This window comes from Durio zibethinus, chromosome 21, assembly GCF_047325235.1.
Source record: "Durio zibethinus cultivar Kanyao isolate XHJ-2024 chromosome 21, ASM4732523v1, whole genome shotgun sequence".
NCBI lineage: Eukaryota > Viridiplantae > Streptophyta > Magnoliopsida > Malvales > Malvaceae > Durio > Durio zibethinus.
Genome location: NC_143182.1, coordinates 2398599 through 2413143, shown reverse-complemented (window position 1 = coordinate 2413143; position 14545 = coordinate 2398599). Strand labels below are relative to the sequence as shown.

The 14545-nt window shown below is 30.1% G+C and overlaps 2 protein-coding genes across 2 annotated transcripts; both read left to right on the top strand.

The window, feature by feature from the left end:
- Positions 1 to 4492: 4492 nt before the first annotated feature.
- Positions 4493 to 9218, top strand: LOC111304753 (ARID/BRIGHT AND ELM2 DNA-binding domain-containing protein). Its single transcript, XM_022901659.2, is given in 3 exon segments — positions 4493 to 6051; positions 8065 to 8924; positions 8926 to 9218. Coding segments are annotated over 3 exon segments (2016 nt in total). The 5' UTR covers positions 4493 to 4956; the 3' UTR covers positions 8987 to 9218.
- A 2379-nt stretch (positions 9219 to 11597) lies between these two features.
- UBC6 (ubiquitin-conjugating enzyme 6) lies at positions 11598 to 14305 on the top strand. Its single transcript, XM_089750574.1, has 7 exons — positions 11598 to 11683; positions 11791 to 11971; positions 12055 to 12134; positions 12552 to 12666; positions 12760 to 12812; positions 12907 to 13035; positions 13981 to 14305. Exons 2-7 carry the CDS (start codon positions 11928 to 11930, stop codon positions 14109 to 14111), a joined length of 552 nt encoding a protein of 183 aa, XP_089606700.1. The 5' UTR covers positions 11598 to 11683; positions 11791 to 11927; the 3' UTR covers positions 14112 to 14305.
- The last annotated feature ends 240 nt before the right edge of the window (positions 14306 to 14545 follow it).

The window sequence follows — 14545 nt, the reverse complement described above, 5'->3', positions numbered from 1 at the left end:
ACAACTTAAAAATCAATGAAAATTTTTATTATTTCATTGAAAGGTGATAAATGAATTTCAAACTAAACTTACGACTGAAATTTAATAATTTTAAATTAATTAAAAATATAAAAATAATTTAAACAAATATTCACTATAAATTTAATTAAAAATATATTTATCACTCTTAGATATAATGAAAATTTACACTTATTTAAAGGAATTGAGAGGGTACTCTCCCTCTTAGAAAAACATCTAAAAAAATATTTAGTGCCACTTAAAACCACAACTAAATAGTCCATGGATCAAATAGCTCAATCCAACTCATGATCTTGGCCCATCTTAGGTGAGTAAATGCCTGTCTTCAAAGTCCAAACATGATTATATAGTTGATTTAATTTTTTATCATACAAATAATAAATTTATTAAAACTTAACCAAAAATTATACACACGTATGATTAATGATAAAGGACATCTTTGTTCAATATATTTTTAAGTTGTCATTTTAAATATTTTAATAAAATGTTAATAATATTTATTTAATTTGTAAATAAAAATTATAATTTCATTAAAAGTTTTTTGTTTATGATGGATTTATTTGATATATAAAAAAGTTAAATTTATATAGAGTTGTTTTATTTTCAAAGTTTTAATTATATATTAACATTAAAAATAATAAACTATATGTTAATTAATTATATATTTTTAAAGTCATGTTTGGTGTATAAGACGACGGATATGATAGTATAATAAACATTATATATTATATTTAGTTTATATTTAATTGAATGGAATAAAATTACAAAAAGGATTATCATTTTTTTGTATAAGATGATTCTATGCTCCTAAAGTAGAGAGAATTATTTTTAATTTATGGGATAAACTTATATGTTCTATTATATTTTTAAAAATTATATCAATAATTTGAATGAAATGATAATTTTGACTAATAAATAAATTATCACATTTAATCATTGCACATATCAAATATAATATATGATGATATTATTTAATATAATATTATCCTATCATAATATTGTGTACAGAATATGACCTTTACGCATAGTATAAATTACTTTACATGTTTATGTAAAATTCGATTAATATGCACTTAATGAGTTTTAGTTGTTTGTACAACATGTTATTCTTTATATATTCAATATATAATTATTATTTAAAATTCGATTAATATGCACTTAATGAGTTTTAGTTGTTTGTACAATATGTTATTCTTTATATATTCAATATATAATTATTATTTAAATATAGATAAAAATAAGTATTAATGTGCAAAAGTTACTACTTATTGTATAACAATATTTATGATTTTAATATTACTAGGTTTATTATCACACAAGTTGCACATGAAATATTTATTTTAAATAATAATTATACAATGAATATAATTGTGCATAAATAATTAAATTTTGCATATTAACAAAAACTTATATTAACATGTTTGTAACATTTATATTGTTATTATTATATATTAAAACTTTTCCCAATAAAACTTATCAATCAAATAATTCATTTGATAAAAGTCTTTGAATGGAATTAAATTTTTTATTTATAAATTGGATAAACTTTATTAATATTTATTTAATATAAAATATTAAAAATATAGTTTACAAACATAATGACAAAAATGTTCCTCATGAATTCAAAAGTTTTTCCACATTTGTAATATTATATATACTAGCATTTGTGTAAGGACTATGCAAGTAAATACTTTTTATTTTATTTATTGTTAAATAATAATTAGATATTGAACACATAATTAGATATTGTACAAATATTGGATGCATATTAACCTGTAAAGTTTGTCCTATGAGCAAAATACATCATACTAACATTAAGTTTATTGTTTTTAATCTTAGTGTAAAATTAAATTTTTGAATATAAAGTAATTTAGTACAAATATCATTTAATGGAAATAGAATTTTTATTTATAAATTAGATAAATATTTACATGTATGTAAAATTCACATTGAAATATAATTCTTGCTTAAAAATTGGATAAATCTTATTAATTGAATAAAATTTTTGATGAAATTAGAAATCTTATTTACAAATTTAATTAATTTTATTAATATTTCTAACATAAAATATTTAAATGGTAATTTAAAAATACAGTGAACAAAAATATCAAATTTTATCAATTCAAAGGTTTTCCCAATATTTGTGTTTCTATATATACACTGTAGATTATAAATATTGTGTATATATATATATATATATATATGTATATATGTGTGTGTAAGCATTAAGGTAATGATAAAACTAGATATTTAATTGGATTTCTAAAATTTTTCTTCTTATTTATAAATAATAGTCCAAATTGAATAATCTATATTTGGGTTGGACTTAATTACTTTCGTATCTATAATTTATTATTTTTAATATATTCAACATCATATTAATATGTGTATGATCTACACATAAGATTTGAAAGAAGGATATCACCTATAATCATTATATTACAATTAATAAATTATATTTTTAAATTTTATGAAATTTATGAAAATTTTATATGAAACCTACATTTACAAGCGACAGATTTTTATATAATTATGAATTGTGATTGGATAATTACAGTATTATTGTAAAAAAGTAAGTGAAATGCAACAAATGTGAAAGTCATACTTATGAATGTTAATAATTAAAGTTGTATTAAAAAGTAATTGATGAAAAAAATAATGGAATATTAGTTCTATGCACACCTACTATATGAGTGAACAAATGAAAAATGTAAGTGAACTTGTAGTTATTTATAAGTGATAAAAATAGGCACAATAATGAATTTAAAAAATATTTAAATTAAATTTATACTTTTAAAAAATAAAAACTTAAGTACCCTTAAAATATATGTATTTTTTTAGTTTATTTTTTGGTCTTTAAGTAATTTTCATAATTGAGTTGGTGTAATTTGATTTATGACACCAAATTCAATTAGAATTGTTATAATTTGTATAGATTTAAATCATTGGTTGGATTAGTATTACAAAATTTTTGACATCTATTATACTGATAAAATAAAAAATAAATAACAATCATAATAATATGCTAACCATTTACTTAACCTACAAATAAAGATTGGGTCCAAATGGATTGCATTTGAACTTTTAAATTTATCTTAAATCAATTTTGTCTCCATTGTCTTCATCACTTTCTTTCTCCTACCCTGCTATCCATTTATCTAATATCTTCATCAGACATTATTCTTTTTTAAGTTTACAAAGGGAAGGATGGAAAAAAAGTTAAGAAAACCACAATTTATTAAAAAAGTCAAAGACTAGCTTAAATAAAAGAGAAATTATTTAATTTAATATCAATGGAGCTTTTAAACTTCATAAACAAAATTAGCAGATGACACACACTTTTAAAATTATGTTTGTTGTATAAAATGATAAATAAGATAAAAGTTATCTTATATCATATTTTATTTGTATATAAGACTGTAAGAAAGATTAATTATTTCATTGACTTAAAAAATGATTTAATCATCTCTAAATAGAGAGAATTATTTTTAATTGATGAGATTGACCTTACATGTTATCTTAAATTATATTAATAATTTAAATTGTATAAATTTTTAAAAAAATAATTTTGACTAATAAATAAAATTGTCTTATTATAATTATTATACACGTCAAATATAATATAAGATGATATTATTTAATTTAATATTATTTATAATATCATCTTCTATTATCTTATCATAATTTTATACAATAAATATATCTTTAAATATATATTAAAAATATAAAAATTAATTAAAAAATGAGACTTTTGATAATCTAACTGTTGGCTTTTTCCTAAAAAATCATAAAATGTTATCTTTTAAATTTCATATTATCATTGAACACATCAAAAAATAATTAAAATTAAAAATGTTTTTAAATAATAAAATTATTTAAAATTAAAAAACTTTCATTTAAATCAAAACAAATTTATGATTGGACACAAGAGTAGTTGTAAATCATTAAACTTCCCAAAAGCCAGCCTTACTTCAAATTTCAACAAATTGAATATATATAAAAACTTTAATTCCATAAATGCCCTTTCTTTAAATCAATAATTATAAAACCCTATCCTATGTACCCCTTCAATCTCAACCATGGTTAATAATTAACCTAGGTTAACAAATCATAAAAACTAGTATAAAATAGAAGGTTTGGGATCTCTCTTTGAAACCCTACTCAAACTTCTCCATACTCTTTTATTATTGTTTTTTCTAACCCCTTTTACTCTCACCAAAAAGCCCTTGAAAAAGGAGTGGGAGAAGGGAAGAGGGTGAAGTAACCACAAGACAAAAGGGGGCTTATTGAAAAGCCCAAAAGGCAAGGGTGGAGAAGAAGTATTTAGGCAAAACAAAAGGGGCAAAGGGAAAATTCAGGAAAAAAAAAAAAACCCAAAGGCAAAGAGAGTGTAAGGAGGGACTCTCATTGGCACCCACCTCCAAAGGAAAAAAATACAGGTATGTTTTTCATTTCTTTTCTATTCTCTCTATTTTTTTTTCTTTTATTAGTATGGAATTTGACAAAAACCCCAAAATTGTATTAAAATTTTTGGATTTTTCAGCGAGGGTCTGTATCTGTTCAAAACTTGTAGTTTAGTCCCTCAAAAACTCTATTCTTTTCTCTCTCTCTATCTGCAATTAAGAGGGAGAGGAAGAGGGAGAGGGAGAGGGAGAGAGAAAGCGCGGGAGAAAAGGAAAAAATTTTCATGGAAAGCCAAAGCCAAACCCAAAAAAATGGAAATCTCACTCAAAACCCTAGATTAGTCATTTTCCCGCCAAAAATTCCATTCTAACATGCAAGACCCAGATGTTTAATCGTTGCTCTTTATTCTTATTTAATACTAAGTAATTCTATTATGCCTTTTGAATTATGGTCCCAATTTTTTTTATTTGTTTTGTCGAAGAATGAAAGATTATACATAGAACTATTTGCTTTTAGGGTTTGAATTGGAAATCCATGGCAGGGTGGTCGATGAGAGGTGATGGGTCTTCACTAGATTGCGCAAAAACCACAGAAAAGCTTGAGTCTTTGAGCTCTTGGATCGATCTCGAGCCCTTTCGAGAAGGGTCTTTTTTGAAATCTGAACCTGATAAGCTTAGGTTATGGTTTAACAAGTTTCTTGGGTCGTTTTTAAAAGAGATCTGTGCCAAAGGAGGTTTTTGGCCTCTTCCTCCAATGCTTGGAGATGGTCGGCCTGTGGATTTGTTTAAGCTTTTTTTGGTTGTAAGAGAGAAAGGTGGCTACAATGCTGTTTCAGAAAGTGGCTTATGGGACTTGGTTGCAAAAGATTCCGGGTTGGGTTTAAATGTAACTTCATCAGTTAAGTTGGTTTATGTTAAGTACTTAGTTTCACTAGAGAGATGGTTGGAAAGAATTGTTCAAAGTGAGGACTCGAAGAGCGAATCGAACTGTAGTGGTCAGTTGATGGAGTTGGGAGCTGAGCTTAAAGGGTTTTTATTGGAATCAAAGAAGAAAGTTATGGAGTATTCTCAAGTGGAAGAGAGTGTAGTAGCAGGGTCGGATGGAGGAGAGAAATGTGTAAAAGATGAGGAATCTATGCATATTGATTTAACAAAGAGGGTTTTGGATTATGATGAAGTTGAAAAGTTGCGGAATGATGATGATCTAAAGAGCATGGTGGCAGATTCAGATGGTGACAAGAAGTGCATTTATGTCGATGAATATGAAGGTACGCCTTCAGATATGGCAAAAAGTGTGGTCAACTCAATGTGTAATGAGGATGAGGATTGCGTTGAATGTAAAAAATGCTCAGACAGTGATGATGATGATGATGTTGTGTTATTAGATTCAAATGACATTAAGGAAAATTTTTCATCTCATAAGAGGAAGCGGGATTCTATGTGGGGAATGCTTAATTGGGTTATTGAGATTGCGAAGGATCCATGTGATCCGGTGGTTGGTTCATTACCAGAGAGGTCTAAGTGGAAGTCTTATGGGAGTGAGGAACTTTGGAAGCAGGTTTTATTGTTTCGGGAAGCTGTCTTTCGCAGAAAGGATGATCATTCAAGTGTTGACCAGTCCATTTGGCTGGTATATACCCATTGCAACACTTTTCTACCTTTTAGTCATTGATTCAAGTGAGAGGTCAATGTACTTATTACCTGTGCCTATGAAAATTTATTGTTAATATTGGTTTATAAATCCTAGAGTAATTTACATTATTATTGAATATCTTTGATTGCTGTGGTGGTAGTCTGCATGAAAATGTTCCATTACGCATTTTTTGTTTCTAATGAATACTATGATCAGCTGCATCACAGCCATCTTGGTGCTGGAAAATAAAAGAAGCAAAATTAGCTATAGATGGAACCATTAAAGTACTATCACCATTCTTCTAAACATATTATCCATTATTCTCTCTGCTTACCCTGAGATTTGGGTTGTTTATATGAGATATATTTCATCCTATTCAAATAGGACCATTACATCATTATGTTGTGTACTATCACTTTCTCTTTATGCTCCTCCTTATGTCCTATATTTGGTCTAAAGTTCCAATGCTATGACTCAGTCACATGGCATTACATATTCTCAAAGATGACCTGCATGAAAGCAATAATGATAAGTCTCAAGATATCTTAAATAGAATGCAATGGCTTAGTAGATCCATGCAGCAGACCCTTGTGGTGGGAAAAGGCATTGTTGTTGCTATTGTTTATGGGGCTATGTATTTAATGTTTTTTTCCTGGTACAGAACTATACTTTGATAAGGCTACCATTGTTTTTTTTTATCATGATCATAATTGTTTTGGATATTTGTATTTGAACATTGAAATTCCTGGCTTTGCAGTCATTCAAAAGCTATACCGTACTAAATATTTTTGCTTGGGATAAGGTTTCAATTTACCACTCTATTTAGGATGATGGATCAATTTTACTACTCATGATTGCAATTTTACCATTTTAGTTTCTAATTTGATTAAAAAATGATTAAAAGTTAGAAAATTCTTTTATCAGACTTTTGACTGCTTTTGAACCGTATTCAAAAGTACAGAGGTAAAATTGCATCTGTTCAAGGATGAGTGGTAAATTTGATCCATCACCTAAGTAGAGTGGTAAATTTTGGACTTCATCTCTTTTTGTTTTATTATCTGTTATTGGCATGTTTGGCTTCACCTCTCTTTCCTTTAATCATAAAAGTTGGGATGGGAGTTGATGCTCTCATTTGTTCTTGGAATTTAAGCTGTGTGAAGTTATCTTTGGTGAGATCTTATGCATAATTTATCATTAGTAATTTTCTTCTTAGTAAATAAGGATTGCAGATGATCTGGCTTGACTTTGTTTAGAAAGAGTCTTTAACAAGTTTAAGTTTGGCTATATTCTTGTTTGACCTTGGCTTTTCTTGGTGATTAACTGGGTAAGTTCCTTTTCCTGAAGTTAACAGTGAATAAATTGAGCCACTTTTGCACTTTGGTTAGCATTCTAACCATGTCGAATGAGTAATCTTAAGCCAAGACCAAGCTACCCGCTTGTAGCTTGTCTCCGTAGTAGCCCTATTATTTAAGATACTGGTTATGATAATAATGCCATTAGCCAAAATCAATCATCATTTTTGCATCTTGTCCTTTTGTCTGCTCTAGATTGTTTTCTACTTCCTGCATTTTGTTTATTAATTTATTTTTCTTAAAGAATTAAAATGTTCAGGGTCATCTAACGTGCTTGAAGATGTGTAGTTCTCACCAAAAAAAAAAAAAAAAGAGAAAAAATTAGTGATGTGTTGAACTAATTGAATTTGATATGGGTTGTTGCTGTAGTTGTAATATCTGAAAGGCAAGCATTACAAAAATGTTCTGTTTTAGCACTATTCCAGTTGTTACCCATTTAAGACTCCTAAAATATTTTGTGTTGAGCCGCTTTTAATATATTTGGGTTCAAAGAATTAAGATGATTTGAAACTTTACCTATGTTTTTCTTGTTGGTTGTGTATTGTGCTATTATTTGTCTCCATAGGCATTCATTTATTTCATCATATTCCTGTTATATGTTTTTTCTCTTTTTTTTTTTTTTATGTTATAATAATTGTATGATGATCTCACTTTGTAGAAAAATCAGAAGATGCATCCGTGCATGTATGAAGATCACACTAAATTTGGGTACAATCTCAGAGAGAGGTTGAGTTGCACGAAGAAGCTCCTTTTTGGGAAAATGGCGTCCAAGGGACAGGATTGGTCACAGTCATCCTCCTCAGGGAATCATAGTGATTTGGACAGTTCTATGGTGGGGATTGACAAACAGTTGCATGGAACTTGTGACTCTGCAACTCCTGGCTCAGTGTTCAACCATGATGTTGGCATTCAAGTTCCTATTGGGCCATATTTTCAAGTTGAGGTACCGGACTGGACAGGGGTAGCTTCAGAAAGCGATGCAAAATGGTTGGGGACTCGTGTTTGGCCATTGGAAAAAAAGGAAAACAGGTTTCTGATTGAAAGGGATCGGATTGGAAAGGGAAGACAAGATTCCTGTGGTTGCCATGTTCAAGATTCTCTGGAATGTGTAAAATTTCATGTTGCTGAGAAAAGATTGAAAGTGAAGCGTGAGCTGGGTTCAGCTTTCAACCAGTGGAAATTCGATAAGATGGGTGAAGATGTTGCTTTTTCTTGGAAGGAGGAAGAACAGAAGATGTTTTCGTCTATAGTCAAGTCAAATCCTCCATCACTAGAAAAATGTTTCTGGGATGAGATCTACAAGTATTTTCCTAACAAAAGTAGGGAAGAGCTTGTTTGCTATTATTATAATGTCTTTCTTTTGCAGCGTAGAGCATACCAGAATAGGATCACTCCGAGCAACATTAACAGCGACGATGAGGAACCAGAAGCAGAAACAGTTTCTAAAGGCTTTAGGAATGAAGCAGTTAAGTCCTACACCTCCATCTTAATTTCCCCAAAGAAGTCGCAAAAAAAGTCAAGATACTCTTCCTCAATTAAATACTGAACTCTTTGACAAAAGATGTAAAGGCTTGGGTTAGCTGTGTCGAGTTTTCAATTAAAAGAGATAGTCCTCTTGGTGTACCTCTGACAAGTGAAAATTTTAGTGGTCAACGATTTTGTTTTAAAGGGGGAAGAATTGATCACACACCTCTAGTCTCAAGCAGCATGGGTGCTCTTGAAGTCTTTTTGGTTCATGCTTTTCAGTTTTTGAGGTATATTCATGTCCATTTATCATAACTATTAGTAACATCAAATACAGGTATTTTATCATCCTTTTCTTCGTTAAGTTTTTTATGGCAAGGCTGCTCCTTTTAACTTAGCAGCAGCCAACAAGGCAGTGGGTTAAAAGGAAAAATATAGCAAAAAGAAAAAAAAAAGTAATTGTAATCTATCAGAAATTCATGATACATCATGCATATTGCATGGTTTAGGATTTTGTTTGTTACGCAAGAACTGGATTTTTTTGCCAAGTACTGTCTTTGACAAAATTAAAATCCTGTCTCAGCAGGTACAAGACAGTTTGGCTTTTCCCATCTTAATTCAAAGACTCTGGTCTTTTATAGAAGTTTAGAACCGGAAATGGGTCCCCAAATAGATTTATCTTCCAAATCCAACACCTCTAAGGTCCCAAGGAATATTTTTATGCATTTCCTCATTTGTATTATTGGCTTTTGCTATTGACATCCAACAACCACGTTTTCTTTATCATATAGGTAAGTCTTTTTGTCAAACCATAGCCTTAGCTTATGTCGAGCACATGCGGGTTTGAACAATAACTATGATGTAGTATTCAACTTTTACTATCTCATCTACTTTTATTTGAGGGTTACTAAATATCTTTCCCTGATATCAAAATTTGGAAGCAAACCAAAACAGGCATTACGCCCGTGAACCATAAAGTGGAATTGCCTTGGGTTCGGTTTCCAGCTTAGTTATGGCTTTGTTGTGGTGGATGTCAAAAATGGTCCCATCCCAGCCCATGAGAAGTGGTCGGTCGATTGAACGATAAGGATAATGATCAGAATATTCTACTCAACTTACTCAAATTGAAAGGTTGCAATGTGCCTGACGACAAAGCAAATAGGGTGATAAAAAAAAATACACCCCCATTTTTGGAGAGGATGTTTTATTAACCATTAAAAACTTGAAGGGGGCTTAATGAAAATATTCCCATTTTATATAATTCCTTCAATTTTTATTTATGGGATTTTTTTTTTTTGGTTTGCTAAATTTATATTCGTGAAAAGGGAAGGGAAAAAAAGATTCTTCTTTTTCATCCAATTAAATTCGTACTATAAAGAGTTGCGTAATCGCAATGAAACCGAAAGAGGTGAGACAATTTTAGTATATTCTTACAAAAAATTATGGTCAAAGAAATCTGCTTCCTTCACTTTTCTTCGTAACACGTTGGACATGACTTGGATTCCCATTTCTTTAATGGCAGTTGAGAATTTTGATTATATCAACAAGTAAGCCTTTTTCCTATCACCTTATTACGTGAGCCATAGATTATCCAAATCTAAAACTCCCTGGTTTTGGTTACAATTTTAATATCATAAATTTTGATAATAACAACTTTAAATATGTTGTTTTTTACTTCTTGATTTAATAATTAAAAGATTTAATAAAAAATATGTAGATGTAAGTTTTAATCATGTCATTCTTCTTCCTCTTATACGAACATTTGCCTTTGTGTAAAAAAAAAAACTTCAAATATCCCATGAAATAAACCACGAACATGCTTTCATGAAAAGGTGCCGTCAAAGTTCACCTTCCCTTTCCTTTCCTTTTTGGTATTCTTTCATTTGTGATTGAAGGAGTGTAATTTACAAGAATCTCTCATCGTGAAAGAAACATACCTAGATAAATAATTATTTTTTCATCCACTAGCTTTTGAATATTAGTTATTCTTTTTTCTTTCTTAAATATTACTACTATGTTTGAAGAAATATTTGCACCATTTTGACCGAATCATGAAACAATCAAATTATTTAACGTCTTTTTCTGTTGTAAAAAAAAAAAAAAACTCGATAGGGTTTAAAAGAAATAATATATCAATAATTACAAAATTTACTGTTAAAATATTAAATATTAAATTTTATCATATAAAAATAAAAATAATGATATATTGGGTAGAAAAATAATTATAGACAGCCCACCAACATCGAAAATTTCATGAATGATTCACCCAAATTTCAACGGGTTGGTCCAGAATTATTATTATTATTATTATTATTATTATTATTATTATTATTATTATACAAATGTAATGATATGACAATAATGACGACATATTGAGCAACCTATCATCAAAATTTAACATTAAAATAAATTGTTAGAACAAAGTATAATAATGTTCGTAAACCCTATCAGCATCCATTTAAGATTAGATTACTTTGGACGTCTCATCATTGTTAATTTATTTTTAAAAATTATTAAAATCGCCTTTAATATACTGTTTCAAATGGAGAAGGAATCTTGGGAAACTGCAAACGTACAAGGCATATACAAACAAAACCTTACTTAATGCAGGATAGATCCATTTGTTTAGTTAGAGTGTTTGTAAATATCTTTAAAAATTTTTTAAAAATAAATATGTTGATAATTTATAAGTAAATATCTTTAAAAAAATTTTAAATTCATCACTCATCAAGTGTTCCACATGAGGGGAGGGCATGATTAAAAATTCTCCAAATTAGAGAAAGGAATCTTGGAAACCGGAAAGTACGTGCAAGGCATGTAATTGGATAATACTCAATTATTAAGGTCCTTGTAATGAAATTTCTCCTTTTTATCTTCCGAATATTAATCATTGATGTCTGAAAGGAGCTTTCTTTTACAGGCTGCTTAGTTCAGCTCGCCCAAACCAATTACTCAATCTCACCAAATCTTTTCTGTCTCTCTCTGGGTCCGAAACCAGAAGCAAAGAAGGAAAAAGAAAAAAAAAATTAAAATAGAGGAAAGTGCTGAAGAAAAAAAATGTCTTCACCAAGCAAACGTCGAGAGATGGACTTGATGAAACTGTTAATCCTCTAATTCAGTTTTGAAGTTTTCGTCTTTTTTTTTCGGTGGGGTTTATTTTAACTCTCAGTTGTTCTTTTTCTAGGATGATGAGTGATTATAAGGTGGAGATGATCAATGATAGCATGCAAGATTTCTATGTACATTTCAATGGACCCAATGATAGTAAATTTTCCTACTCAATTTCCTTTTTTTCCCTTCTGTTTTAAGTTGTTTTTGTAGGAAATTATTGGATATTCATTTTCAGGAGAATTGATTTTTTTTTTCTGGATTTTAATAAGCTTTGACTATTCCCTTCCTACCCTCTTTGATATAGATCGTCTTCCGGTTGTAATTAAAAAGATTATAGTTTTCCCACTGTGTTGTAAATTTTGCAACTGCTGTTTACCTTTGATTCCTTCTTTTATTTGTTTTTGTTATCCTTGTAAAGGTTTATTGAAATATTTTGCTAGATGGTTTGTTTTTAAATCATTCTTAATGGCCTTACTAAAATTTAATGTTAAACTGGAAAAAGGGTGTTTCTGTTTTGGATCAAAAATAGAAAATTTTATCTTTATGCTTTATATGATATGACTATGGCAGGTCCTTATCATGGAGGTATATGGAGGATAAGAGTGGAGTTGCCGGATGCTTATCCATATAAATCTCCATCAATAGGCTTTGTTAATAAGATTTACCATCCAAATGTTGATGAGATGTGAGTAAAAATGACAGTTATGATTCTTTAATTTTCTATATTGGGTAGTTCATTCCATTCATCTTCTCTAAGAGGAATCATGTGAAATTTCAGGTCAGGGTCAGTTTGTTTGGACGTTATTAATCAGACTTGGAGCCCCATGTTTGGTAAAAATACCTATTGTGCTTTGTGGATGCAACTCGAAGCTGCTTTGTAATAATAATATTTTAGCTTCACGTGTTGGTGTCCCATGTTTTGCAGACCTGGTAAATGTGTTTGAAGTATTCCTTCCACAGTTGCTTCTCTATCCCAATCCTTCAGACCCATTGAATGGAGAGGCTGCAGCACTGATGATGCGTGACCGAGGTGCTTATGAACAAAGAGTGAAAGGTACTGACATTTTTCCAAGGTTTTTAATTTAGGAGGTACTGTTAGTTGTGGCGTTGTTTATTCAAATGCCATGTTTCTCAGTATAAGCCTATAGTAGATCACAACTGTCTTATCATGCAAGTGTTGTCCTTGCTGCTTGCATGACAAGTTGATAAGAACTTTACATGCCATTGTTGCAGATAAGTGAAAAAATTTTTGGCATCTGTGAGATCTAGATTTTATTTTTTTTTCCCTGATGCCCGAAACTAGAGTTACTCAAATGTACCTGCTGGATTGAATGACGGATTTTGTCTTGTAAAAGTACTGCTTGAGTGATGCCTATCTAATGATTCTCTGCAGGTTTATCTTGATGTTATATCAGAAGGGAAGACGTAAAATATGACATCCAAATCCTTAAACTCCCATTAATGTAGCTTTAACTAGGATTTCATTGTGGATATTGAGTGTCATTAGTTGTAACGTAGGTGGGTTTGTGGTGAACAATAGAAAGTATTCTTAGTGTTGCTGAATGAGTGGGTCATGTTGAAAGCTACTACGGACTGATCTGCTCTGCTGTAAAAAGGAAAATGCTAGCATGATCTCTAGATGATACAATTAGTCTTTTAAGTGTCTCGACTAGTTTCTCGTATCACATGTAGACGACTGCCAATTCTGTTAAGTATTAACCTGTCAGACCCAGGCATTATGATAGGTTTTTGAACCTGTAGTTGGAAAAATGGAAAATTCTGTTGTCCTGAACATAACCAAAAATCTTGCGTCATTTTTTTTTTCTTCTTCAATGGTTTGCCATGAATCATTGTTTGTGATGAACTTATATGCCTCAATTACTAGGAAGAGATTCAAATATTCCCTTTAGGCAGTTTTTATTAGCATACAGTTGATGTATGAGCTTTGAATATTTTTGGGCAAAAGTATTACTCTTTCTAACACCGGTTGATCACCTAGAATACTGTGAGAAATATGCCAAGCCAGAAGACATAGGAGCTGTCCCAGAGGAAAAATCCAGTGATGAGGAGCTGAGTGAAGAAGAGTATGATTCTAATGACGATGCAGTAGCAGGCCAACCAGATCCATAGTTGTCTATCCTTAACCTCTAAACTTTCTGTAAAATCTGTACATGATGCTTCTGATTGTTTTAAGCCAAATCTCAACTCAAGATATAGACTTGTTTGTGGATGAGGAAAGATTTTCCTCTTCCTCATTAGTTCCTGCTGTCATTGTAAATAAATGTCCAATTATTTTCATACGGAAACTATTTGTCATGTGCAAATTCATGCAGTAAAATACCAAATGCCTTAATAAGGTATGGAAGGCCTGGGGCCGATGGGTTCCTTCAATCAGGTCGGCCAAACAAAGATTTAATTTCATGTCAACGTTGATTACCTAGAAAAAGTGTTTGGCGCGCCATAGATTCATTACAAGTTCAGGTTGCTTAATTCGAGTAATGCATATACTCTATACTAGCAAAATTTGGTTCAGGTTCCTTGTGCCAATGGCAAAAAGCAATCAC

Bases quoted from the DNA above. Each gene is read 5' to 3' on its own strand.
- UBC6 (XM_089750574.1), top strand. From the start codon at position 11,928: ATGTCTTCACCAAGCAAACGTCGAGAGATGGACTTGATGAAACT. The intron at 12,135-12,551 runs GTAAATTTTCCT...TGACTATGGCAG, and splicing joins TTTCAATGGACCCAATGATA to GTCCTTATCATGGAGGTATA. The intron at 13,036-13,980 runs GTACTGACATTT...TTGATCACCTAG, and splicing joins TTATGAACAAAGAGTGAAAG to AATACTGTGAGAAATATGCC.